General features: G+C 43.9%; 2 protein-coding genes across 3 annotated transcripts in view; both read left to right on the top strand.

Moving 5' to 3' along the window:
• The window catches only part of vldlr (very low density lipoprotein receptor), a 31070-nt gene extending 18839 nt beyond the window's left edge, over positions 1-12231 (top strand). For both annotated transcript variants that reach the window (XM_011482112.1, XM_004075142.2), the window contains exons 11-19: positions 423-594; positions 673-897; positions 971-1089; positions 1312-1451; positions 4648-4789; positions 5212-5361; positions 10662-10739; positions 11013-11182; positions 11484-12231. In XM_011482112.1, coding sequence (XP_011480414.1) covers positions 423-594; positions 673-897; positions 971-1089; positions 1312-1451; positions 4648-4789; positions 5212-5361; positions 10662-10739; positions 11013-11182; positions 11484-11519 — 1232 coding nt within the window. In that variant the 3' untranslated portion in view covers positions 11520-12231. The remainder of the gene's footprint in view (positions 1-422; positions 595-672; positions 898-970; positions 1090-1311; positions 1452-4647; positions 4790-5211; positions 5362-10661; positions 10740-11012; positions 11183-11483) is intronic.
• An 813-nt stretch (positions 12232-13044) lies between these two features.
• On the top strand, positions 13045-27713 carry LOC101160677 (potassium voltage-gated channel subfamily V member 2-like). The gene is made up of 9 exons (XM_011482139.3): positions 13045-13838; positions 14127-14264; positions 18896-19074; positions 19143-19314; positions 21513-21710; positions 23964-24218; positions 25369-25485; positions 25566-25691; positions 25763-27713. The coding sequence occupies exons 1-9, from the start codon at positions 13701-13703 to the stop codon at positions 26105-26107; spliced, it is 1668 nt and encodes a 555-aa protein (XP_011480441.1). The 5' UTR covers positions 13045-13700; the 3' UTR covers positions 26108-27713.
• The last annotated feature ends 118 nt before the right edge of the window (positions 27714-27831 follow it).

Here is a 27831-nt window from a genome sequence, read left to right on the forward strand (position 1 = left end):
AAAATCCAGGGCACTGGATTGTTCTGCACTATATTGTTTTTTAGGGGATGGGGGCTTAAAGAGTGAATTTAGCCGGCTTTAGTCCTACAGCCTGCTGTTGCATTAAGTCCTCAGTCTGTCTACAGTTATGAGATGATCAGGAAACTCGATGAAACTTTGGTTTTTAGAGGCAAAAAAAAACCCAAACTGCTTTTTGATAATTTCTTTAATGGTGCTTCTGCTACAGTCGTAGCCTAAATGCTGATCTGTGGCCCTATGTGTTCATAGTTGAATAAATTTAAAGTGTTTTTCTTTCAGGATGGATTAAATGTTTAGAACCGAACTGTGTTGAAGACTGTTATTCTGAATATAGCAGCAAACCTTTCCCTGAATATTAAGACAATTATTAGGAAGTTTGTCCCCATAAACTCCGCTGTCTTTAGGTAAAGAGCCCTGTCTGATCTTCACCAACCGCCGTGATGTCCGTCGTCTGGGCCTGGAGCGGAAAGAGTACACTCAGATAGTGAAGCAGCAGAGGAACGCTGTGGCTTTAGACGCAGACTTTAACCAGCAGACCATCTTCTGGGCTGATCTTGGTCAAAAGGCCATATTCAGGTTGGTGGCACAAACCAGACCTTCGTCCTGTTGGGCGCGGAGAAAGTATTTCCCTCTCAAACGGGCTTTTCTCTTCAGCACCGTCCTGGATAAACGCGGAGACGTCGGGACGCACAAGACGGTGATCGAAAACGTCCAAACTCCCGTGGGAATCGCAGTGGACTGGATTTATAGGAATTTTTACTGGACCGACCTGGGAACCAAAACCATTTCTGTGAGCAATTTTAACGGAACCATACAGAAAGTTCTGTTCAACCAAGGCCTGAAAGAACCCGCCTCCATTGCTGTGGATCCATTGTCCGGGTGAGCAGGAAGCTCATCTTTGTGACCGATGCAAACCGTTCCGTTTCGTAGATGTCGTGTGTGCTTACTCCAGGTTTCTGTACTGGTCCGACTGGGGGGAGCCGGCCAAGATTGAGAAGTCCGGCATGAACGGAGTCGACAGACAAGTTCTGGTGGAGACGGATATCCAGTGGCCCAATGGAATCACTCTGGGTAGAAATTCTGCTAGATGCACTTTTTCTGTTTCCTCTCATGAGTCTGTTTCATGTCCTCCTCATTGTCATCATTAGATCTTGTGTTTCACTACCAATCTATATAATTTCAACGGTTCTTGCAGTGGCGAGAACTGACGCTTTGACAAAAATGAAGTTCCTCGTTTTTTCCTTTTAGGAGTTTTGCTGTCCTTTTGTCTAAACTCATCTCCTGCCCTTCCAGATCTGATCAAAGGCAGACTGTACTGGGTGGACTCAAAGCTGCACATGCTCTGCAGTGTCGACCTGAATGGAGACAACAGGAAGAAGGTGCTCCAGTCTCCAGAGTACCTGGCTCATCCCTTTGCTCTCACAGTTTTTGAGGTACCCACCCCTCCCTGTCTTTTGTCATAATACTCATGGGTGTCCAGTTTGAATCGTTTTTGTGTAGCAACCATTGAAATCTGAGCTTCTAGAAGATGTGAAGGCTTGGTGTTGGATCCCAGTCTGTGCGTCACATGGTCTGATTTGCAGCAGAAGCTTACGCTGCTGACATGCAGTCAGGCTGCAGGAGGTCACACCTCTGCAGCACTGCAGTCTCTCCCAGACCAACATGCAGGCGCGGCAAGACGCTAATGTGGTGAAAGGCTGATGATCAAACTCTTTGCAGTAGACTGTAAGGAAGGAACGGCTCTTTATTTCTGCTTGATGAATGCAGAAGGCATAGAACCCTGTCCAGCAGGCAGCACTGCCTCCATTCATTCTGTAGAACCCTCAGCACTGCAGTGATGAACGGCTGTTCCTGCAAACTGCAGACTAAAGGGAAAAAAATCAACATCCAGCCTCTGGGATTACAGGCTCAGTCCTGCTGACTCTGCACATCCTTATTTGTGTGGAGTTGAGATGATTGCTGGTTAACGGAATATGGCTTACTGCACTTTTCTAAATGATTTTCTATTTGGTCGATCCTTTTCTTCATTCTACTCTTTAGAGTCGATGTGGATTTCTCGTTTTGAAAATCCTTCACTCTCCCCTGAACATTTGTCTGCACACCAGAAAACAATGTTTGGAAACAAAGTATGATTAAAGTTTGCCAATATTTTTATGTTAGTTAAGCTTTAAAATAAAAGACGTCTGAGAGTGAAGTGAGGCTGGATGTCTGTTGGGCAGCTCTAAAAGAACCAATGTTCTTCTTGGACCAAATTTAGCCCAGTTCAAATGTAAAATGTTCATTCATTATAGTAAGTTATTTTGTTTATTTAAATCCTTGGGACTTCTTTTTTTCCCAGTTTATGAAGACTGAAGCTTCAAAGTTTACTGGACCTGTGGGATCAGGTTTAGTGCTACGTTCAGTCTAATCAGGATCAGCTTAAACTGAAAAACCAGGTTGTACATTTGAAGGAAAAAAAGAATATCTGAGAACCGTTAAAAACTCGATGATACACAATTAAATCTGACGGAATTATTGAAAATTTGAAAAACATTTCTATATTTGAAAAAAAATGGCTTGAATTAAAAAACAAAAATTTAAACCTGAAGGTGTAACCAAATGAAAAATGTTTATTTGTAACAGCTAATGTTTTGTATATCAACCTTTGTTTTTAGTTTTCTTGCCTCACTGAATCCACTTTTTTCAGACAGACATGAACATTTTAACACTTTTCTTTCTTGTTTAAATTCTCAAAGTTCAAACCTTGTTGCGAGTCCACAAACGTGCAGAGTCTGTCCAGAAGATGCAGCCTGGTGGCGGTTCAGATCAACAGCCAATCAGGATGCAGACCAGGTCTGCACAATAAATCTCAAATTTATCGTTTTCTCTATCAAGCTGTGCAATGCGCATATCCCAAAACTCGGTGAAAATTGCGATAAATGGTAACCTTAAATGTGCTAAGACAATCTTGTGGCATCTTGACACATTTAAGGAATCAAATAAATCCATTTATACCATGGTCCGGGTGAATACTCGATTCTGATTGGCTGCTGGGTGTGCATTAAAAAGTGATATACCACAGGATAACCACACGGTGAAAAAAGTAGTTCCGTACACCTAGCTTAAATGTTTTGTATCACTGCGCCGGCTTCTTTAAAACAACCTTTTGTTTCATCATTTGGACAAAAACAAGCAGAGGTGAACTTTCTCTCTGAGCTGATGCTTTATTTAACCCATCGGAAAGATCAGCATTTACGTATCGCTTTATATCGCCGAATCTTGACTGCAGCGGTGGTGTGAGAAAAGTGATCCAAATTGGAACAAAAGAATTAAGGACTACAAACTGGTTACTATTTTTTTGTAATTGACCATTGTATAGGCGGGTTAATGGCCTTCAAATTGTGCATTATCACTTTTTAACGCACCTAGTTCCGGCTTCCACAGCGTGTGTTAAAAAGGGATAAAGCATACCTTGTCTGCCATTAACTTATCCATTTGACCAATCTGATGGATGCCTTCACGTTGTTGACCAATCGGATGGAGCGCTTTTATTTATGTTGGAGCTCTTTTGTTAGATGGTCGCCTCTTACATAAAGTGTAAACGAGTCATTTGGAGTATAAATTGGCTTTTATTTCAATTAAACTGTTCAGTGAAATGGAAATGTTTTGGTTATTTGTTCATGTACCGTAAGTCATCGCGATATTGATCACTAATATCACGTATCGCTAGTTTTCCTCATATCCTGCAGCCCTAATGCAGAACACAATGTGCTATAAAAGAGGGAAAAGCCACGCAAAGTTGTGCTGGAAAGAAATCCACCCAGACCACAAAAGGAGAACCGCCAGATGGCGAAGGAAGGCTGTACAGTAGTGAGAGTGGTCTTCTAACGTTTCTAAAAGTAGTGTTGATGTCCTCCCAAGGCTTGGTACACGGCATCCCATAAACACACCAGAAATCACCAGAACCTCCCACTCATGGGATTTATGTCCTTGTAGCCAATGAGGTCAAAGCCCCACCCCACAAAAAATTACAGTAAGCAGAAAAAAACAAAATCAACAATAAAAAGGAATGAGAGCAAAGAGGGGAGAGAAACGAAACAAAAGTTTAAAATGCAACACATCTGTTACAAACCTTATTTTTCATTTGGAAACAGAATATTAGGTTTTCTTTTTATTTCAGGTAAAGTTTGACATTTATATTTTCTTAATTTTACAATCTGGTTGTTTAAGCTGAACCTGGTTTGACCCCGTAAAGTCATTTCTTTTTACATTTTAGTGAACGGATCATTTAAATCCAAGCCACTTTTATATTTCTTGTTAATGGTAGCCTGAGACTGGATTTATTCTCTTGCAGGTAAAACCAAAACGCACAAACATGATACTGTTAAACCTATCAGGAGGTATTGACCCTCACAGGGGTGTAAAACCCTGTCTGTATTTACAGCAGTGGTACACACGTGTGTACTTGTTTAGGGTTTAAACTGCTCTTTTCTTGGTTTCAGCAGATTCTAAAGTACAGAACTTCAGCAGCAGAAAATCCAAGAATCACTGCTAGTCCCATGATTTAAGTGACTAAAACCTGTTTGAGTCCGTTTTAGTCACTTATGTGGCTGCAGCATCAAATACCGGTTTTTAATGCTTTTTCTGCAGGACCGGGTTTTCTGGACAGATGGAGAAAACCAGGCGATCTACGGTGCAAACAAGTTCTCGGGGTCTGATGTGGTGACGTTGGCCAGCAATCTGAACGACCCTCAGGACATCATCGTGTACCACGAGCTGATTCAGTTATCGGGTAAGAAGGATTTCAAGCAGAAGGAGCCAGACATGATTTCACAAAGAAGTCTGTCTTTTCTGCTGTGTGAAACAGTTTTTAAATGTGGTTTTTCTTCTTTTTTTATGCTTTAAAGGCTAAAAAGCATCAGTTTCACAAACATTGTTATCAAGGAATCAGGCTGTTTTCATTTAATCAGAATGCAGCAAAGAGAATCTCTAGTTTAACCAGATTCTACAGTTTGTTTTACATTTTATGATGCAGAAGTCATTTTTTCTGCAGGTGACAGTTATTTTTAGCAAAAAACTGTTGTACTTGTTCTTCAGAATGTCTTCTTACAAATCTAAAAGATCTAACCATGAGCCAAACCCTTTACATGAGCGCTGTTATAAATGTCCTGACTACAAATTGTCTGTCCGGGTAATGGGAGGTTTTGCTTGCAGGTACCAACTGGTGCACAGAGAGGGGGGTAAATGGAGGCTGCAGCTTCATGTGTCTGCCTGCACCACAAGTCAACAAACACTCCCCCAAATACACCTGTGTGTGTCCGGAGGGACAGGAGCTGGCAGCTGACGGCTTCCGCTGCAGACCAGGTCAGTCAGACGTGTCTGACATTTAATCATGAGATCACATGCATGTAGCGCACATTCACCAAGCACGGCTTCAGAAGTTCTGTGCATGAAACGCAGATTACTGGACCCTCTAAGCTAAAGTGGCCTAAGAGGACAGGGAAAAAAATCGTGTAGTTGTTTTAAATAGTGAGATGTGGGAAAATGGTAAATTACCTAAACTAAGTCCATTCTGGTATTCTCCGTGGTTTTATATAAACAAGGGATAGGCAATACATTGGTGCCGGTATCGGGTATATAATCGGGTGACATAAAAAAAAATCTACAGATTATCTTCTGTTTTCAGATGCCATTTATCTTTTAAATGTATACTTGTTCCTAATACTGGGAAGCTTATGTTTACAGTCATAGTCGGGAATTGGCTGTTTTCAGGTAAATGTCATTTTTCATAGAGATACATGTTCCTAATGGATCCGTGGCAATGGGAGCTTATGGTTTATAGTCATGGCCAATGTTCAAGAAATGGTCTGAATGCTTACAGATATATTTACATGGTTTTAAAGTGATCCTTGTTCCTATGAGATCCTTTGCTGTATGTTAGGTCAAGTACTATGGGATTGTCCAGTAAAAGTTGTACATTTCTAAAAAACAAAGGAAATCTAAACTTTGTGTTCTAGACACTTGAGTATCGGTATGGCAAATATTGGCCATCGACCATAGTTGCATTGAAATGTGTGAATAGAAACAGAATATCTCTTGGGTTGCTTATTATTTGATGCCATACAGGGGGAGCGATTTCTCATTGGCTGGTAAAAGGGCTTAAAGCTAAATGTTAATCCTTTTCTACAAGAACATGCAGAAAGTAAATTCATTTCTTTTTTTTGTAACGTAGTGTACAAACGGTACCAATGGTTTAAAAAAGACGGATTCCCACTGAAAAATGACTCATCCCTCAGATTATTTTTCTCTGAAAGAATCTTTGGGATCCAATGGTGCAAATCAAACTACAATCGCATTTAAAATTATTCCATCAAAGTATTTATTCAAATTCTTTTTGCTAATGAATATACAACAGCGATGTATGACTTGCAATAAATCTAGGCTAAAACTGTGTGGTACCATCATCCAAATGGATCGATTTCAGTTTTCCTCTAAATCTTTTGAGAATGTTTGAAGGTGATTCTTTCCCGATACTTGATGATTAAATTTGGCTTAATAAAACACACTTTGCCTTAACAATATTGAACAGAACGTCATGAACTCCAACATGGTTCCATGTTGCTCCGTTGTTTCTGCACAAAAGGGACGGCACGTTTTAGAGGTTTTAGAGATGAAGCCAGACTGAGCTGGCTGGGACGCGTCCAGAGAAAAGACGTTACATCTATTGGAAGAAGGATGCTGAGCCTAAAGCTGCCAGGCAGGAGGTCTAGAGGAAGACCAAAGAGGAGACATGAAGGTAGCTGGCGTTAGAGAGGATGCAGAGGACTAGATTGAAGGGAAAAACTCAAAAAGAGCCTTTACCAGTTCTCCTGTTGTCTTAAACTATAGACATACGTGTTACATCTACAGAGAACATGTAGGTTTTCTGTGAGATTAAATGTTTAGTTTAACGATTGTCCCTCCATGTATTCTCCTCTTAAAATTTCATTGAGTATTTTTTTTCCCTCTTTTTTGTTTTGAACCGTGACTGACAGAAAACTCTGAAGTTCCGGTCAGTTGAAGAGTTTCACTTTACGTCACGTTGTTTTGAATCTCCTAAAGATTCTTAACGCCGGCCACATGACAGTCCAAGAGCAAATATTAGTTTATCCGTGACATGTTGGATTAAGGTTCTGCCTAATTGGTCCTCGGAAGGCCGTTACATCCCTGATACTTTGTCTGCCTCCTTCTTTCTGAGCAAAGGTTGCTTGGAAACGCCGTTGGCGCTCTTTGTTTCTGTCTTGGGCCGTTCAGAGCTTTGTCTGTTACACTCACAGATTAGCCTTTTCAAACTGGAGCGCGCTCAGACGGGAACCTGACAGCTGAATTCTCCGCACATACTCTCCTAATTGGACTCGGACGGAGCCAGCCATAGTCAAAGCAGCGGAGCGTCTCCATGACGACGCTCCCCACCACTGTGCTCCAGAGGAAAGGGTTGCCTTTCCGGCCTGTCGGTATTCTCGACCTTTCTCCGGTCTCTGCAGAGTCCACTCCATCCTGTGATCTTTGGATGAGGTTTCCTCATTAATGCCGTCCTCTCCGACCGTCAAGTCAGCCTGAAGGTTTTTCTTTGAAGTGGCTCATGGGTAAATGTTCCCTTTCTCAGTATTGTAGCAGCGCTTTGCTCTGGCTGGTCTGTGTGTGCGTCTGAAGTTCAGGTGGTGGATCTCATTTAGGGCATTGTGGGTAATGTATCAGTGATGCGCGTCTGTCAGGCTGCCAAACGACCAGCTTGTGAGTTAGGAGGGCGAGGTTCCTTTCAACGTTCCTCCGCCTCCCTGCTGCTGCTGAAGGCCTCGCAGGTCGACGTTGTTATCCCGTTTTCCAGCAGCTGCCTCCAACGAGGTTAAAGTGCTGGAGACGTTTCCGTTTGAACAAACTCCAGCTCACTTTGTTTCCAAAACTCATTCAGAGATGTTTTCTTTGAAGGTTTACTGACTTTCCTCAATTTCTTTCAGTTCTCCACTTTATTGGTTTTTCTGTGGCCTGAAATACTTTATCGTCTTGTCTCAGAATATTTTCTTGTGCTCACAACAGATTTCCCTTTTTTTGTTGTATTTTTTGTCCTTTCATCTTTTCTAAACTCTGTTTCCGTTTGTGTGTGAATAAATCAAGATCAACAAATGAAAAGGCAAAGGGCGTTCTTGAGCAGCAATAATCATCTGAACATAGAAAATAAAATGATGGGATGGTGTGACACAAACCTGTCTGTTTTTTTCTTTTAACCTGGTCGCACAATTGAAACCAAGCAGAAAATCTAAAAGACAAAAGTCAACGACATCAATGTCGATTTAAATGGCTATAGTGAAGTGTAGCTTTGAGTGTTTTGCCTGCATCCAAACGTTGGTTTACACCCATAACTATGCAATACAAACAAATCTCTACCTGGAGAACATTTGGATCTGTGGAGTAAATAAAAGGAAGATGAAATGTTTGGTCTTCTCTGGTGTAAAAGGAAATGTTAACCGGTGTTTTTTTTAATTTTTTTTTTTTATCATGAGTTATCGTAACAGAAATGAACTAAGTTCACTCTTCAGTTTTGTTCACATGGCATTATTCTTTAATTGATCCATATAAATGATTAGATCATGTTTCAAATTTTTAATTTAGAAAAGTAGGGAAGTCTTTATTATAATCAAAGTAGTTAATGAAGCAAAGACCTTTTGCAAAAGTAAAAATGTTTTTTTTTGTTCCATAAGGGTAGGAAAAGTACTCAGCCATTCAATATTGAAATAAGATGGATAAATTAAAGAATAATGCAATGTTGACGTAGCTGAAGGGTGAATGTAATTCTTACTAAACCCATTGATTTAGTCATTTTATCATCCAAACAGAATCCCAAAAAACAGTTGAAAGTTATCCATTTGGATACACGGAGCGATGATGAAGCTGTAGTCTTCATCAGCTGATGGGTTGGACTGGATGTCCTGATCAAACCTCATCCGTGTGCAGCTGGTTGCCTTCATGTGGCCGTCATGCTTTACTGATGAAACCTAATTGGTGAATATTCTCTGCAGTCTGAGACTCTTCAGCCGTTTCCTCAGTTGCAACACTTTGAGCTCTGCTTTATTTCCATAACCCCTTTAGTCTTCATCACTTTAATGCACGTTTAAGCTCTGATTCCTTTCCTCCAAGTTTACGGAATGTCTCCCTGAACGGTTTTTAACTTTGGACGGAAAAGTTGGAGCATCTTGAATGAAAACATTCCTTTGAACAATTGGGTCTTCAGATTCAGGTTCAAATCTGTGTCTGACTTTTTGACACGTCTTAAAGGAGGCTGCATGAATTTAAATCCCAAACCCGAGGATGTTGGATGAGCTGCTTCTCGTTCATGTGACCCGTGTTCTCCTGAACCTCTGCGTTGAAGTCTTCTACTGCTGCCGCGGCGTCCCAGACCCCAAACGTCTGAGTCGGCTCTGGCTCCGTCTCATCAGTGACTCCTGGTGGAAGAAAAGGGAGACACCTGTGCAGTCTGTCCAGCCAAGTCCTTCCAATTCATTTTTTTATTTTCCGGATATTCTCACGTGACCCATAAAATGTCCTCTCCCGTCAATGTCCCTGGCAATGCCTTGCAAAAAAAAAAGTTTTGAGTCTTCAAAAGTCACATCAGCCAAAAGTTGAGCACGTCCACTAAAATCTGTTGACTAGTCGAGCTGCAAAGCAAATTTATTTTATTTTGCCGTTTTGGACGTTTTTTCTGAAACTACGCTCTCCATGTCACCAATTGGTCTGTTAGTTGTTGCTGTCTGAGAGCGGCTCTTTGGCTATTTTCACCGCTTCACGTCTGAGCATTTGGTTCACTGGCTTTGCAGGGGGGGTTATTGGCTCTGCCACAATAAGACTCCAAGTTCAGCATCCTGGTAGGTAGCTTTAAGGGCTCCTTCGTTCATCTCATGAAGGTCTCATGTTTTTGTGTTCTGACAGTGATGGTCTGTCTTCTGGACGTTGAATGACGGGTGTTTCACCTCCAGGTGGCGCTTTAGCTGCTCGGGACCGCGGCGCCGTTTGCCACGCAAACCAGAATCAGTGCTGTTGGATCTCCTGTAAAAGTGAATCTGAAGGAAATGTAGCTTGCGCTGTACTGCCTCACTTTCCTTGCGCTGGGATTCGTCTCTGCCTTCTCCTGGCCGGCAGTCTCACTCTGACCTTTTGTCCAGCTCAGACGGTGTGTTTTTTTTTTGTTTTTTTTTGTTTTTTTTTTAAACGTCTTCATCACTGAGTCCTCATGGGCTTCCCAGCCACACTGCCATCTGTCTCAGACCTCACTGGCTGTTGTCACGAGTACTTCAGGGAGCCTGAAAATGTAATCCATGAACCGCTAAAAGAAAAGCAGATAGAAAAAATGTGTGTACATACACACACACACACACGCAATAAAACTATTGGGTAAATCCTGTTCCATACTCAAAGCTGAAAGCGCACAGCGGTTTCTGAATGCCACGTTTGTCGCCCACAGCTCTAAATTTTACTTTCCTTGAGCTCTCATGGCACATCAGGGGGCCGCTGAACCTGGGTTGAGGAAAAACTGGCATCAGGTGTGATCCGCGGCAGGCGTAGCTGAGGCTATGACTGCACCGACGCCCTGAAGCCGCCTCACTTGAACCTGTCGACGTCTGTGTTTTCAGAGGCTAATGGGAGCACGTCCATCCAGGTGGACTCCACCGCCAGAGGGTCTGCTGGCGCCTGGGCCATCCTGCCCGTCTGTGAGTACCCGGCTGAACCTTAGCTTCTGCTCATCCACCCTCTGAAAGCTAGAGCTGGACTCATTTCCTGCTTCAGAGGTTCTTCTAAATTCTAGGATCGGATCATTTTAGGGTTTATTGCCTCCTTTACTTAGTTTTAGTTTTTCTTGATAAGGTCATTTTGTTAAACATGTTTCATCGGTGTGTTTCTGGGTTTTGGATCTTGCCCACTGAGGATGCAGAAGCTGCAGTTCTTCTACTTGGCATCGTCTGACTCCACCTGTGTGTCTGCAGTGCTCCTGGCCGTGGCTGGAGCTGCAGGTTACCTGACGTGGAGAAACTGGCAGCTCAGGAACCAGAAGAGCATGAACTTCGACAACCCGGTCTACCTGAAGACCACAGAGGAAGACCTGAACATTGACATAACGCGGCACGGTGCCAACGTGGGACACACTTACCCTGCGGTGAGCCAGAACCCAGACAGAACGGTCTTTAGCTTGAGCCTCCTTCCGATGGAGGTCTTGGTTTTTGTGTGGTAATCTCCCGATGATGCAGGACCATGACCTCAGTCTCCCTCACCTTTTGGCCTTTGGTAATCCGCACTGCATTGTTTGCTGTCCAGAGTCATCCTCTCAGATTATACAGATTAATCTAATCCTGAGGAGGAGAGGCGAGCCTCTGCCAGGCGGCCCCCACGGCCCCCTCCTCAGCCAACGTTTAGCCGTGATGAGATGATCCACCTGAACTCTCCTATCCTGTCTGCAGATTTCCATCGTCAGCACAGAAGACGACTCGTCCTGATCCCCGTCCCTCCTACACCTCCTTGTTACCGTGCCAACAGCTGTCCGTAGCAGCAACAGCCCTTACAGTACGACCACATGCCTTCTGAAGTGCAGCGGAGAGGAAGTGATGCCAGCGTTTGTTTTCCAGAGAGTCGGGGTTGGGTTTTCCTCAGACGGGCTCTGCACTGACAGCTGCAGGACGGCGTCCCCACGCCGTCTGCTGGGCAGGGATCAGAGTTCTCAGGACCGTCTGCATGTGGGGCAGTGCAGAGGCCTAAAGCTTCGCTCTGTCTTCCATAACAGATGGGAATGCTCATGCTTGAATTTCTGTTTCTTTTTTTATATTTTCCTCTGCAGCACCACCTCCTGGTGTGCAGATCATCATCACTCCTCTGCAGCGTTTGTAAGAAGTGTAAATATTTGTCCTCCAGAGACAGGACTGTCCATCAGGGCTCCTCGATGCACTTTGATCAGTGTTCCTTGTGTCAATGAGATTGTATACATTGACTTGAAATCTGTTTTTTTTGCTATGGCTGGGTACCTCAGATCAGATGTATTTAAGAAGGATGAAATGGATTTGCTAAAACTATTTTGTATGTTTGTGTGCTGTTGCTGTGAACTTTTTATAGCCTTGTACAGTGAAGGATCACTGAGGATGTGATGCTCTGTATCTGTGAAGACTGATCCACAAATCACTTTGGAATTAAAACATTCAGTAATGTTCAGAGTAATCTGGTGTGTTTTTGTGTGCAGATGAAGGAAAAACAGTGAAAACGTTTTCCAGGTCATCTATATGCGGCATCGGGAAGACGGACGTTCCTGCACTTATTTTAGAATTGGGTCATGGCCACAGCTGAAGGTTGGAGACGTAAATGTGTAACTTGGCTTGATGTCTGGACTCTGGTTTGAAGAAGAGCCTTAATGTTGATCCAGCAGCTGGTGATGAAGACGAGGCTGAGGTATAGATCACGTGTTGATATGGAAATCGGCCAAAACTAGTGAAATCTGCTCTTTTTCTGCAGAGCATTCAACTTTAGTTGTTTTCTAAACCCAATAATACAGGAAACCGTCAGACATGAACCTAAACGGTTCTGTTCTGGTCCATCTGTGTCAATCCATCCAGAGAACAAATGAGCCAGACCTTCCGGATCTTCCACGAGTGGATCCAGGACAGGGATTCGTACAGTCAGGTTAAAGGAGGCGGGACTCTAAAGCTGCGTCTGTGTTTTGCATCCATATTCTCTGTTGGTCCAGAATAAGTGAAAGTCCTGTTAGTTTTCCCATTTGGTTACACTCTTTGGAAAGACTTGACCGTAGGTTTGATCTCTCCAGCCTCAAAAGGGCGGACACTCTACCACAAGGCCGCTGAGTTGGCAAACCTTTCCAGAGCTCTCCTTTCTACGACACATCCAGGTTTATCTGGAATCACCAATGAACATATGAAGCAAGTTTTTGGACGGTGGGAGGAAACTAGAGAAAACAGAAATGACCCTGTGGGGATTTGAACCAGGGACTTCTCAATACGAGGCGAGAGTGCCAACCACTACGCCACCGTGTCACTTAACTTGATTTCAGGCTGTGGAGCTTCTCTTCTCTTCGTCGGGTTTCCCTGCCTGTAGAAAACTGACGTCTGAGCTGAAACTGTAACCAGGTTTACACTTTCAGCTTTTCTCAATGAGGTGGATTTTCTTTCTTCCAAACCGATTTCTAAAAGTGGGTCAAGACAAACGGATGATGAGGTATTGTCTTCAGAAAAGTCATCTCCATCTTTTCATTATCCCCGTGTGGCTGCCACCAGGATTAATCTCCATTTATCTGACTGCTGCAGTTATCCTCAGAATAAAATGTCACACTCTTGGATTAAGGCAGACGTCTGTCAGGCTCATCTCCATCTGAACCAGCCGCCGCCGCCGCAGCAGCAGGTCGGCACGCTCAGGCTTCCTCCTGCGTCTTTATTCTGGACAAAGTAGAAGAGACATGTTGTTTAATCTGACGATGCCAACAGTGGGACTCTGAGGGCGTAATCCATCACACAACTGCAGATCAGGGCTCAGTGGAGCAGCAGAGGACGGCATCTTCACGACTGACCGCGAACACGCGTGACGTCAGAGGCTTTGGACACCGAGCTGCAGTGCGCTCAAGGATGCTTGGACCTGCGGAGATGTTCCTGCTGAAGTAACCAGGAGACAGAGCCACCGCCATGCTGACCCACCTCAGAGCTCGCAGCAGGAGTCTGTTTTCAAGCTACAAGCCTGGCAGCCAGGCCCCCGAGGTGCAGGAACCCGCCTTCCACCTGGATCTGATCAGCACCCTGGTTAAACCATGGAACTCCATGCAGGTGAGAAGCTGACCCTTCCAGTTTCTGCAGACCACTCTCCTACTTTTAAAGACCTGAAGGCACAAACTATTAAAGACGAGGTCTGTTCCTGTTCAGTCATTAAATGTTGATGTTCAGTACATCTCAGAGGGGAAAAAAAGGTGGAAAAATGCCCAAAAACAAAGACTTGTGTGCATTTGTGGCGTTACTTCTGGCATTCTTCAAGTAAATTATAAGCTTTGCAGAAGTAGCAGTAAGAGTCCCAACCCTCTGCAGATTTACGCTGTTGACCTTCTGTGTCCTGTGAAGGATCTGAGCAGAGACATCTATGACCTGTATGCCGAGTATGAGCGGGAGGAGGTGGACGACCGGCTCCCCGTGTCGCCGTCACGCATCCTGCGTTCTCCCACCAAACACCTGAACCTCAACATCAACGTGGGAGGAACGGTAACCGGGCCAGCTTTTTTTTTTTTTTTAACACAAACGTGTGATTGGAGTTCCCAGAATCCAACCTAACTCCTGCACGGCGAGTCGTTCTTCTTAAACCCTCAGAATCAGATCTGTTTTTAACCTTGCTAGTGTTGCATAGATTGTTCAAAGGTAACTAGTAACTCTTGTGGGGTCACCTGGACCCCTAATGTGCAGTCAAGAGCTAAAATCTCCAATTAATAAGAGATCCATGAAAAAACCCCATCAGATGACGTCTGTGTCTTGTTTGATGGGCCGCCACACTAGTTTAGTTTAACAGTTTAAGTTGGATTAAAAGTGTTTAAGCGCACAGATCGTCTGTCTCCCTTTAATGAGAAAACTGGCTTTTATCCTTTAGGGGAGGAAATGTTTTCAGAAAGTGGATTTCAAACTGAGACTATTTCTTGTTTTTTAGATGCCTTTTAAATGTGGGCATTTTATTTTCATGGTCTAAAAGTTCAACTGCATCCACAAGGGGGCGCACAAAGGTCCAGAGCAGCACAATCATCTGCCCGCAATTTCATCAGCTGCACTGATTCAATTTAAACTGGTTTAATTTGGTTTTTTTTTTTTTCAAAGAGTGAGTTTTAAATGTGAAGACAAACATGAGCTTCTTCTAATTCAGTAGATAAGCAGACGTACAGTACAGACCAAAGGTTTGGACTCACCTTCTCATTCAAAGAGTTTTCTTTATTTTCATGACCGTGAAAATTTTACATTCACACTAAAGGCATCAAAACTATGAATTAACACATGTGGAATTATATACATAACAAAATAGTGTGAAACAACTGAAAATGTCATATTCTAGGTTCTTCATAGTAGCCACTTTTTGCTTTGATCACTGCTTTGCACACTCTTGGCATTCTCTTGATGAGCTTCAAGTCAGCTGAAATGTTTTCCAACAGTCTTGAAGGAGTTCCCAGAATGCTTAGCACTTGTTGGCCCTTTTTCCTTCACTCTGCGGTCCAGCTCACCCCAAACCATCTGGATTGGGTTCAGGTCCGGTGACTGTGGAGGCCAGGTCATCTGGCCCAGCCCCCCCATCACTCTCTTTCTTGGTCAAATAGCCCTTAGACAGTCTGGAAGTGTGTTTGGGGTCATTGTCCTGATAAAAAATAAATGATGGTCCAACTACGGTAAACACAAACCAGATGGAATAGAAGCTTCTGCAAGATGCTGTGGTAGCCACGCTGGTTCAGTATGCCTTCAATTTGGAATAAATCCCCAACAGAATCACCAGCAAAGCACCCCCACACCATCACACCTCCTCCTCCATGCTTCACGGTGGGAACCAGGCATGTAGAGTCCATCCGTTCTCCTTTTCTGCGTCACACAGAGACACGGTGGTTGGAACCAAAAATCTCACGTTTGGACTCATCAGACCAAAGCAGAGATTTCAGAGATGTAGAAAGGACTGAGGAAGGTAGACAGGAGTACAAGGAAGCGCAGCGTAGAGTGAAGAGAGAGGTGGCAAAGGCCAAACAGAAAGCTTACGATGAGCTATATGACAGGTTAGACACAAAGGAAGGAGAAAAGGACTTGTACAGGCTAGCCAGACAGAGAGACAGAGATGGGAAGGACGTGCAACAGATAAGGGTGATTAAGGACAGAGATGGAAAGGTGCTAACAACCCAGGAGAGTGTACAGAAAATATGGAAGGAGTATTTTGAGGAGCTGATGAATGTGGAAAATGACAGGGAAAGAAGGGAGGAAGATGTGGTTGTTGTGGAGCAGGAAGTAGCAGAGATTGGAAAGGATGAGGTTAGGAAGGCTCTGAAAAGGATGAAGAGCGGAAAGGTCGTTGGTCCTGATGACGTACCTGTGGAGGTATGGAAGTGCTTAGGAGAGACAGCAGTGGAATTTCTAACAAGGTTGTTCAATAGGATTTTAGAGAGTGAGAAGATGCCTGAGGAATGGAGGAGAAGCGTTCTGGTTCCGATCTTTAAGAACAAGGGTGACACGCAGAACTGCAGCAACTATAGAGGAATAAAGTTGATGAGCCACACAATGAAGCTGTGGGAAAGAGTAGTGGAAGCCAGGCTTAGGAAGAAGGTGGAGATCTGTGAGCAGCAGTATGGTTTCATGCCCCGTAAGAGCACCACTGATGCCATTTTTGCTTTGAGAATGTTGATGGAAAAGTACAGAGAAGGTCAGAAGGAGCTGCATTGTGTGTTGGTAGATTTAGAGAAGGCGTATGACAGGGTGCCGAGGGAGGAGCTGTGGTACTGTATGAGGTCGTCTGGAGTGGCAGAAAAGTATGTCAGAGTAGTTCAGGACATGTATGAGAGAAGTATGACGGTGGTGAGATGTGCTGCAGGTCAGACAGAGGAGTTCAAGGTGGAGGTGGGACTACACCAAGGATCAGCTTTGAGTCCTTTTTTGTTTGCTATGCTGATGGACAGGCTGACAGACGAGGTAAGACAGGAATCTCCCTGGACAATGATGTTTGCGGATGACATTGTAATTTGCAGTGAGAGTAGAGAGCAGGTGGAGGAACAGCTAGAGAGGTGGAGGTTTGCTCTGGAAAGAAGAGGTATGAAGGTCAGTCATAGTAAGACAGAATACATGTGTCTGAACGAGAGGGATCAAGGTAGAAGCGTTAGGTTACAGGGGGCTGAGGTGAAGAAGGTGCAGGAGTTTAAGTACTTGGGGTCAACAGTTCAGTGTGATGGGGAGTGTGGAAAAGAGGTGAAGAGGCGAGTGCAGGCAGGTTGGAGCGGGTGGAGGAAAGTGTCAGGAGTGTTGTGTGACAGAAGAGTGTCAGCAAGACTCAAAGGAAAGGTGTACAAGACAGTGGTGAGACCAGCTCTGCTCTATGGGTTAGAGACGGTAGCAGTGAGACAGAGACAAGAGGCTGAGATGGAGGTAGCAGAGATGAAGATGTTGAGGTTCTCCTTAGGAGTGACCAGGTTAGACAGGATAAGGAACGAGTACATCAGAGGGACGGCTCATGTTGCCTGTGTTAGCGACAAAGTCAGAGAAGCCAGACTGAGATGGTTTGGACATGTTCAGAGGAGGGATAGTGGATATATTGGTAGAAGGATGTTGGAGATGGAGCTGCCTGGCAGGAGGGCAAGAGGACGGCCAAAGAGGAGATATATGGATGTCTTAACAGAGGACATGAAGTTGGCTAACGTTAGAGTAGAAGATGTTCATGATAGAGTGAGGTGGAAAACGATGATTCGCTGTGGCGACCCCTGATGGGAGAAGCCGAAAGAGAAAGAAGACCAAAGCAGAGATTTCCACTGGTCTAATGTCCATTCCTCGTGTTCTTTAGTCCAAACAAGTCTTTTCTGCTTGTTGCCTTTCTTTAGCAGTGGTTTCCTAGCAGATATTCTAGCATGAAGGCCTGATCCACACAGTCTCCTTTGAACAGTTGTTGTAGAGATGTGTCTGCTGCTAGAACTCTGTGTGCCATTGACCTGCTCTCTAATCTGAGCTGCTGTTAACCTGCCATTTCTGAGGCTGCTGACTCGGATGAACTTATCCTCCCCAGCAGAGGTGACTCTTGGTCTTCCTTTCCTGGGGGGGGGCCGCATGTGAGCCAGTTTCTTTGGAGCACTTGATGGTTTTTGTGACTGCACTTAGGGACATTTTCAAAGTTTTCCCAAGATTTGGGACTGACTGACCTTCATTTCTTAAAGTAATGATGGCCACTCGTTTTTCTGTCCTTAGCTGCTTTTTTCTTGCCATAATCCAAATTCTAACAGTCTATTCAGTAAGACTATCAGCTGTTTATCCCCCTGACTCCTGCACAACACAACTGATGGTCCCATTTATAAGGCAAGAAATCCCACTTACCTGACAGGACACACCTGTGAAGTGGAAAACATTTCAGGTGACTACCTGAAGCTTTAAATCCGACCCCAGAGCTTCTTAGACCAAAAAGCTTCAAAAGCTCATTCAGAACTATTGTCCTTTCATTTGAAATCCAAATTTTGAATTAGGAATATCTATTTATAACCATAACCATTGTCTTCTTCAGAATTTTATTTTTTTGTTTCCATCCATCATCGTGCTCCTTTTTGCAGAATTCAGTTTTTTTTTTTTTTGTCTGTGACTTCAAGGTGAATTTTTCATTTCAAGTTATTAATGAACACAAACTCCATGCTGTAATGTATGTGCAGCATTTCTCCTCTCTGCCATAAAAACAAGGACTGCAATTTATTTCAGATAAACTTGAAATGTTCCTTATTTACCTCAGAAAATTTTCATCTTCTTCGGTTTTTGGGTGGATTTGAAATGCAGCTTAAACTTTTCAAACTGTTATTCTTAAACAGGAGGATTTTAGTGGGATTTTATTTACTTTTTTGGGTTTTTTTCTGTCAATGTTTTGGCCATTTTCTTCTTTCAACAAAATCCAGATGTTAATTTGATCAATAAAATAATGAATCCATTTTAAATTCACAAATTCACAAACTTCCCACCTGAAAGTGCTGCCTCCTGCAGGTGATGACAGAAAGGACAGCGGCATGTTTTCTTTAAAAAGAAAGTCCCAGTGATGTTTGAAGACCCTCTTTTGGTTTGATAGAACGCCACCAGCATCAGCAGATCTGAAAGTTTCTCATTCTAACAGAAACATGTCTGTGTTTTGTACATTCCTGCAGCTCTACCTTCTGCCGTACAGGCTGGCTGCCAGGTATCCAAAGACCCGCATCGGCCGCTTGGCCACCTACACGGACCACAGCAGGAAGCTGGACCTCTGCGACGACTACATCGTTCACAGCAACGAGTTCTTCTTCGACCGAGACCCCAGAATCTTCCACAACGTCTTCAACTTCTACAGGTATTCACGCCGTGGAGCACAGGGAGCTTTGCTGATGGCGTTCTCACGGGTTCTGTCGTCCCCGCCAGAACGGGCGTGCTGTGCATCAAAGACGAGCTGTGTCCTCACCACTTCCTGGAGGAGATCCACTATTGGGGCGTCCGGATCAAGTACAGCCAACGCTGCTGCCGCATCTCCTTCGAGGAGAGGCAGGACGAGCTGAACGAGCAGCTGAAGATCCAGAAGGAGCTGATGGCAGAGGTGACGGCCCACTCTGGACCAGACTCTTTTTAGATTTGAAGGAGGGTTCCTGAGGACTCCCCATCCTGCCTGAAACGCACCTGCTGAACATCCTCAGACCAGTCAGGAAAGAGGCTGCAGCTGAGACACCGCAGCCTGCAACCAGAATAGAATATTTTTTCTGTCAGTCTTTTAAAAATAAACCAAAAAACACACACAGCTGAAGATTTGAGAAGTCTTTTGGGCTCCAGATATTTCTCTCAAAAGGCTCCTGTGGGGCTTCTAGCTTTACTGTCTGTTGAGTGTTGGACTTTAACCAAAAGAGTCCTGAAACGTTAACCCCTCTTTGAAAAAGGAGACTAACCAGAAAGATCCTTGACATGGTAAATGGTAAATGGCGTATACTTGTATAGCGCCTTTCTTCCTACAAGGACAAAGCGCTTTACAGTCACAGACCCATTCACCCAGTCACTCACACATTCACACACTGGTGGCGGCTCCGCTGCCAAACACAGGCGCCCGCCTACCACCAGAGGCAAGGTGGGGTTCAGTGTCTTGCCCAAGGACACTTCGACTCATGGGCGTGCAAGGCGGGAATCGAACCTGCAATCTTATGATCATGGGTCGACCGCCCTACCGCTGCACCATGACATCTCCAGAGATGTCATGGTGATAAACCCACCCTCACTCAACAGAGTAACGTAGACATCGACTCTCACCGGCCACTGTCTTAGATCCACCTTACTAGTACCAGGTTGGACCGCTTTCGCCTTCAGAACCGCCTTAATCCTTGGTGGAATAGATTCAGTGAGGTTCTGGAAACATTCCTCAGAGACTTTGGTCCATGTTGACATGACAGCATCAGTTGCTGCAGATTTGTCGGCTGAACATCCATGATGCTGATCTCCCGTTCCACCACACCCCAAAGGTTCTCTAATTGGGTTCTGGTGACTGTAGAGGCCGTTTGAGTCCAGAGAAATCATCATCATGTTCTAGAAACCAGTCTGAGATGATTCCAGCTGTCTAACATGGAGCCCTATCCTGCTGGAAGTAGCATCAGAAGATGGTCCACTGTGGTCAGAAAGTGATGGACATGGTCAGCAGCAATACTCAGGTAGGCTGTGGTGTTGGAACCATGCTCAGTTGGTACAAAGAAAACATCCCCACACCATGACACCACCACCACCAGCCTGAACTGTTGATAAAAGGCAGGATGGATTCATGATTTCATGTTGTTGAGGCCAAATTCTGACCCAACCACCTGAATGTGGCAGCAGAAATGGAGACTCATCAGACCAGAAAACGTTTTTCCATCTTCTAGGGTCTAGTTTTGGTGAGTCTGAGTGAATTGTAGCCTCAGTTTCCTGTTCTTAGCTGACAGCAGTGGTACCCGGTGTGGTCTTCTGCTGCTGTAGTCCATCTGCCTCCAGGTTGGACGTGTTGATCAGAGATGATCTTTTACAGAACCCGGTTGGAACCAGTGGTTCTTTGAGTTCCTGTTGTCTTTCTATCAGCTGGAACCAGTCTGGCCGTTCTCCTCTGTTTGGCATCAACACTGCATTTCTGCCCACAGAACTGCTGCTCTCTGGATATTTTCTCTTTTTGTAACCATTCTCTGTAAACCCTAGAGATGGTTGTGGGTGAAAATCCCAGTAGATCAGCAGTTTCTGAAATCCTCAGACCAACCCGTCTGGCACCAACAACCACGTTCAGAGTCACTCCAACCACCTTTCTTCCTCATTCTGATGCTGGTTTGACCTGCAGCAGATCGTCTGGACCATGTCTACATGTCTATTTGCATTGAGCTGCTGCCATGTGATTGGCTGATTAGAAATTTGCATTAACGAGCAGTTGGCCAGGTGTACCGGTGAGTGAGTGATGGAACCCTAACCCTCCATGAATGAGTTTACACAGACACAAAAGACGGAAATTCTGTGAACTTACATAATGTTTTTCTTCTTTGTGGCCTGTATGACTCCGTGTCCCTCTAAATAAAGGGAGATGACCTGTTTCCAAATATTCCGTCATTAATCTTCTGACTGACTAATGTCTCTGTGACCTTCATTCCAAAGTCCCTGCAGTCTTGACAGATGTAGAGAAAATCAGCTTTTCGTGACCCAGATTGACATCGGCTCCTTTAGGTTTTAAGGTTTCATGTCAAATAGACCGTCTCGACTGCGTCTGGGTTTTTCAGTGTTCTCTGTTTGATGCTGGCTCAGGTTCTCCAGCTGGAGGTGGAGAACAAGGCAGAGTTCGACCACAAGACCTTCGGGCGGATCCGGAGGAGAATCTGGAACCTGATGGAGAAGCCGTTCTCTTCCATCCCTGCCAAGCTGATGGGCGTGGCCTCGTCCTTTTTCGTGCTGGTCTCGCTGGTTGCCATGACGCTAAACACTGTGGAGGAGATGCAGTACAAGGTCTGTGTGTGTGTGTGTGTGTGTGTGTGTGTGTGTGTGTGTGGTGGGTGTTTTGTATAAGATGTTGTCATCAACACAGGTGTGGACAAACGTGCTGCTGTCTGTATGATGGTCCTGAAATGTGAAGATGTTAAAGTATAGAAGGAGAATTACTAAAGCAGGAAAAATAACCAAAAAAAACACAACACTTTAAAAAATCTAAACAGAATTCCAAACAATGAAACAAAATCTAAATGAAACGTTTCGGGAAAACAAAGTCTTTTCTAGAAATCAAAATAGGAAACCAGAAAAGGTAGAAGTTATGGGACACTGGTAATTTGTACTCTTTACTTCAAACATGTTAATGATAAAATGCATTTCAACATGGCAAATAGTGGATAGTAGTAATAATAACTAGAAAGAGCTTCATTTCAAGAAGAAAATGCAGGTTGAATGCAATGTTGCTGCATGAAAATGAAACTCAAAGGGTAAGAATTGGCACAAAAATTAAATAAAGAAATGCTCAAAGTTGACCATAAATAAAATGAAAACCGCACTATATGAACCAGCAAAGTTGTGCACCACAGCTCGCGTATCATGCCATGACGCCACCAACCAGGCACGGTGTACAGGACATGTAATCAATATAATCCTGGAAAAGTTGAAAGATTTGAAGAACCAAAAGTCATAGCCGGAAAAGGCTGAAAGAGCAGAACATTTGAATAGTTGGATTGTTAAAATAGTTGAACAATTAAGCAGCAAAAAGTGGTGAAAGAAACTATAACAAAGAAAAAGAAACACTGGCTTGAATACTTTGCACGTGGGGGAAAACAACTTGGAGCTGCAGAGGTGTGAACAGGTAGAGAGGTGGGGGCGGGGCTTAGACTCACCGCTTATGATTCCAACAAACTAACAGCTGCTTCCTAATGAAAAATAGTTCTCATCCATAAAATTAATATACTTTATTGGGTTTACAGGATTTAAAGGAAAAAAATAGAAGTCTGGATCAAAGTGAGTTTGTTTCCATCTTCTCATTCATCTTAACTCTGGTGTTTGACAGACAGAAAAGTCTGTTCAAGGTTGTGGAAAATGGACAAAAGATCAAAGGAAACATTGCGCTGATAAATAATTAAATATATCTGACAGCATTTTGAATCAATACAAGCATCGCCAAATGAACTATTGCGAGATTTAGGCGAAATTAGGCGATATTTCTCTAACACCCCTAGTGTTGCGGCTCCCTGTGCTTTTATTTCTATGGGAAACTGATCCAAATGGCTCTTTGAGACGTTCAGGTTGCTGAGCCCTGATTTAACCAATAAGAATAGCAACAGGAGATAATACAGACAGCAGGCAGAAGCTTAGCTTATTAAAGGCCACCTCTTAAAAAAGATAAAACAACAACCAAGAGCAATAGTCTATACTTACATTTTCAGCACACCAAATAATATACTATTGTTTAACATTTTTAGTCATGTTACACAACTAGTACTTCAATTTATCCTCCGATTTTTCTGATTTGTCATCATTTGTTTGCAATTTAAACGTATGGATGTTGTTGTTTTCCTGCGTAGTTTTGGTTCTGGATCTAAACGGGTCCAGGTTTTTGGCCGGCACACAAAGAACCTCAGTGATTCTGGAGCGGATCCGGTATCACTTCACGACAACTTCCTTTTACGGTTTCTGTCGAGAGAGAAGACAAATTTCAGAAAACAAAAGTAACTTCCAGAAATCAAAATGAAATTATAAACATTTCAACTTGAAGTTAATTGGCATGAAACTATCCAAGATATGCTCCATACTAATCATTAAACTTGTGTAAGTGTGCGAAGACGCATCCGAAAAAACTCAAAGTCAACAACATCCTAAAGTTTCAAATAAAGTATTTATTCTTTGTTTTTCTTTTTAATTGTCGTTGTGATCCTGTGTCCTGTTGCTGTGATTGGCACTTCAGGGCCACCGTAGATTTCAAACTGTTGAAGAACTTGTCTCCAGACTGTTGAACAGAAACTACAGATGTCATGGACTTCTTGGGTTCTTCTATTATCAGACATGGTTGTGTTTTCTTCACACACCTGACATGGACGTCCGTCGAAACATGTCAGGTGTGTTAATAACCAAGTTATTAATACAGACCCTATGAACTTTATTAATGAATACAGATGGCATTGGTTTGGTTTCCTGAATATTTGTGATTGTTTGAAGACTTTGGGAGAAGACTCTGAGGTCACAGGAGCTTGTTTGGGTCCAACATCTGGCTGTGCTGTGCTGCAGACTCCCTCAGGTCAGCCCAGTGGCCATTTCTACGGCGAGAGCGTGGAGACCTTCTGCATCTGCTTCTTCACCCTGGAGTACCTGCTGCGCCTGGTTTCCACGCCCGACCTGCGGTGTTTCGGACGCAGCGTGCTGAACACCGTGGACCTGGTGGCCATCCTGCCGCATTACCTGCAAATGGTCCTGGAGTGCTTTGAGGACGAGGACTTTCACCTGCACTCAGGAGACATTGAGGCCGTGGCTCGCGTTGGAAAGGTCCAGAGCTTCATCCTGGTTTTTGCTCCCATCACTATAAAGTTCTGTTTTTCTTTGTTCAGTGTAGAGTAGAACAGGAAGGACCTTCACCACACACTGTTTGGTCAAAACACCGGAGCGTTCTTTCAGCAGACTCCTGGCAGCTTTAGCTCCAGAATTTACTTTCTTTCAACCACCAAAACTCTTCAACCAGTGGCGGTTCTACACTAACTTACTTCCCGGGCGAGTAACCCCCACCCGCACACATATGAATTTGACAATATTCTTTTGTGTTTCCTATCTATATTTGGTCATTTTCACACACACACAAAAAGCCGCATGAATTTCAGTCAGACCACTCATGCAGTAGAGAAAGCTTTACTTTTCATATTTTAAAACAAGATCTCCATGGAAAACTTAACAGAACTCACAGGTGGAAGCCGGGGAGGGGGGGGGGGGGGGGCGTGGAGCGCACACCTGGTTCTTAAGTAGGACGCAGAACAGGTGAGTTAATTGGGCTGAACCGCCCGTGGGGAGGAGTAAACGCACTGCTGAGCTGCCTGCCTGAAATTCTCCCAGGGTCCCTCATTTTATAAAATGGTACTATAGGGGGTCAAAGTCAGTCGCACAGGGGGCCTACATCCAAAACACGCTTTAGGTTGAGGGCTAAACAAGATAAACATTCACTGAACACACTAAAGCTAAACTTTTAAACCTTTAAAACTGAAGGTTTTGAACATAAGGATGAATAAAGACAGACAGGAACATCAAACGAATGTAAAGCTGGGGACAGCAGCTATCACTATCGTAAAGTGTTGGACGTCGACACAAAGCTGCTTTTCTCCGCTTTTGTTATTTCATGTTGCCTGTGACATTTCTCATGTTAAAGGCTTAAAACTCATCCTGATCTGAGAAGCAACATTGTGGAAAATCTAGTTTCATAAAGCTGTTCTCTTTTAGATCAAACATTTTGTCTGAAAAATAAACTGCATCCACTGCTAACTGGCAGAAATTAAGACTTTTAGACCTCTGAAGACAAAAAAAAACCTCAGTTCTGCTGCATCTTTATGAAGCAATGAAGAGATGGTGTTATTCCTTCTGAGCAGACACACTTCTGAACTTCCCTGAGTGAACACTAAGATGACATGAAGGGAGGCGTGTCTCTGTGCAGGTGGGTCAGGTTCTGAGGATCATGCGTCTGATGAGAATCTTCCGGATTCTGAAGCTGGCCCGGCACTCCACGGGTCTCCGAGCCTTCGGCTTCACCCTGAGGCAGTGCTACCAACAGGTCGGCGTGACGCTGAGCAGAGCCGCTCGGTCAGACTCGAGCAAGAGCTCGTCCTGAAACGCTGCCGAATGTCTCCACAGGTGGGCTGTCTGCTGCTCTTCATCGCCATGGGGATCTTCATGTTTTCTGCCATGGTCTACAGCGCCGAGCACGACTCCTACAACACCAACTTCACCTCCATGCCGCACGCCTGGTGGTGGGCCGCTGTAAGTCCCCAGCTGCACAGGGTGTCACTCAAAGGCCCCAGCTTCCGTAAAGCATCCGTGTCTTCCTCCAGGTTAGCATTTCCACAGTGGGCTACGGCGACATGTACCCAGAGACCAACCTGGGCCGCGCCTTCGCCTTCGGGTGCATCTCCTTCGGCATCATCCTCAACGGCATGCCCATCTCCATCCTCTACAACAAGTTCTCCGACTACTACAGCAAACTGAAGTCCCACGACTACGCCACGGTCACCAAGGCCCGCGGGAAGGTGCGCTTCATCAAGAGGGCGGCAAAAAGGTTCGCAGGCTGCTGTGACAGCCAGCACAAGGCTCGCTGCTCGGGCTCGGAAAGCCTCACCACGGGTCCTGTGAGAACGCGCAGAGTGACGATGGGTCCTCCTCTTCATCCTGGAGAGTAAGATGGAGGACAGGAAGCAGCGGCCTCTGGCTCCTCTGGGGGTGTTTGTCGAAGGGATTTGCCTCAGAATTATCACTCAATCAAAAGCGGACTTGAAGAGATTTCCACAAGACCTTCAGTGATGAGGAGCATTAGGAGTCACACTCACTACTGAGGAAGATTCTGGTTTTTATACTTCTTTCTTCTTCCTAAAAGTATGACTTCAATTTTGAGTTCCAATCTAAATGAAGCTGTTGGCTTAAAAACATATTTATTAACTAGTGAGTGTAGCATTAATAATTGCGCTGCACTCATTCTGAACCTTATTATGTATAACCATCTAATTTTATTCAAATGACCTGATGAGACTTTTTACGGAACAGAGACAGAAATTAACATAGATCTGGCTCCGACCTTTTTACAGACATTAAGTTCTAAATGCTGTGAAATGGAACAAAAAGTTATTCAATAAGTGTCAATTGTGTGACTGTCAATTCTTACAGTATTTTTTCTAAAGTCATCCTATTTCTTAGCTAAAAACGTATCTATAAATGTATATGAGAGCAAATTCATTTGACATGTTTTATCTGATTGTGTCATAAAAAACTGCTGCAAAAAAGGAACAAATTTAAGAAAAACATCAACATTTCATCAATTTTCTTATAAATCAAGTGTTTGACTAATCTATGAAGAACATTGATCCCCGCATCCTGTAGTTCAACACATCCCAGCATGCACCTGGACAGCCTGTGAACGTGAGCCTCTTCATCTGGATTGCGTTGCGGTGCGTTCAAGGTCCCTCTGTGACGCGTAATCTTAAGCGCTGCTGTGTCTGAAAATAAACCTTTGTCTTTTCCTCCTGAAGCTGCAGCTTTTTGTAAATGGATTGAATATATTTTTCAAAAATGTCGCTTTAATAAGTATTCAGTCACTGGCTCCTGTTTCTCCGATCATTTCTTTAGAATAACTGCAGTCAAACTCAAATTCACCTTTATTCACCTTAGCCCTTTTCATGCCACAGAGCAGCTCAAAGTGTTTCCCAGAAGAAGAAAAAAAGATAAAAATATAGCAGTTAAAACAATGAACATAGTTAAAACAATACGAATAATAATAAAAAAATGAATTAATAAATTAAAAACACAACACATACACATCTCACCATTACAATCAAAACAAGTCGAATTAGTTAAATTTTTTATCAAATCAAAAACATGCGGACAAGTAAAAACGATGTAAATACTTTACTAAAAGGATGCGTTTTAAGTTTTTTCTTAACCTCCACGGTGGCTGAAGCCCCCACGTCCTCAGGCTGTTCCACAGGCGGGGCGGGGCGGGGCCCACGGTGCTGAAAGGAGGCCTCGCCGTGGGTTTTAGTTCTGACCTTTGGGACCACCAGAGGGCTCTGGGAGGGTCATAAGCTAAAAGTAAATCAGATCAAAATGAGGGTCCAGCTCCATTTAAACTTTTATAAACTAATAGAAGAATCTTAAAATCGATCCTAAAGGTGACTGGGATAATATGCTCCTTCTCTCTGGTTCTTGTTAACCCTTGTGCTATCTTAGGCACTTTAACATTGGGAGTGGGGTCATCTAGACCCACTAAACTCTTGCTGCTTCATCACAGCGGTGATCAAAAATCCCACTCCCTCACAGCTCCACTCCAGAGCGGGGTAATAAAGAATCAGACTTTTTATTCTGGGGAAATCTTTTATTACGGTTCTGTCTGAAGAGAGCGGTTCACAAGCTC

Source organism: Oryzias latipes, chromosome 12 (assembly GCF_002234675.1).
Source record: "Oryzias latipes chromosome 12, ASM223467v1".
Lineage (NCBI taxonomy): Eukaryota > Metazoa > Chordata > Actinopteri > Beloniformes > Adrianichthyidae > Oryzias > Oryzias latipes.

Excerpts from the sequence above, each read along its gene's own strand:
- LOC101160677 (XM_011482139.3), top strand. The coding sequence starts at position 13,701 with ATGCTGACCCACCTCAGAGCTCGCAGCAGGAGTCTGTTTTCAAGCTAC. Across the intron at positions 21,711-23,963 it reads TGGAGGAGATGCAGTACAAG|ACTCCCTCAGGTCAGCCCAG; the intron begins GTCTGTGTGTGT and ends GCTGTGCTGCAG. Across the intron at positions 24,219-25,368 it reads CCGTGGCTCGCGTTGGAAAG|GTGGGTCAGGTTCTGAGGAT; the intron begins GTCCAGAGCTTC and ends GTCTCTGTGCAG.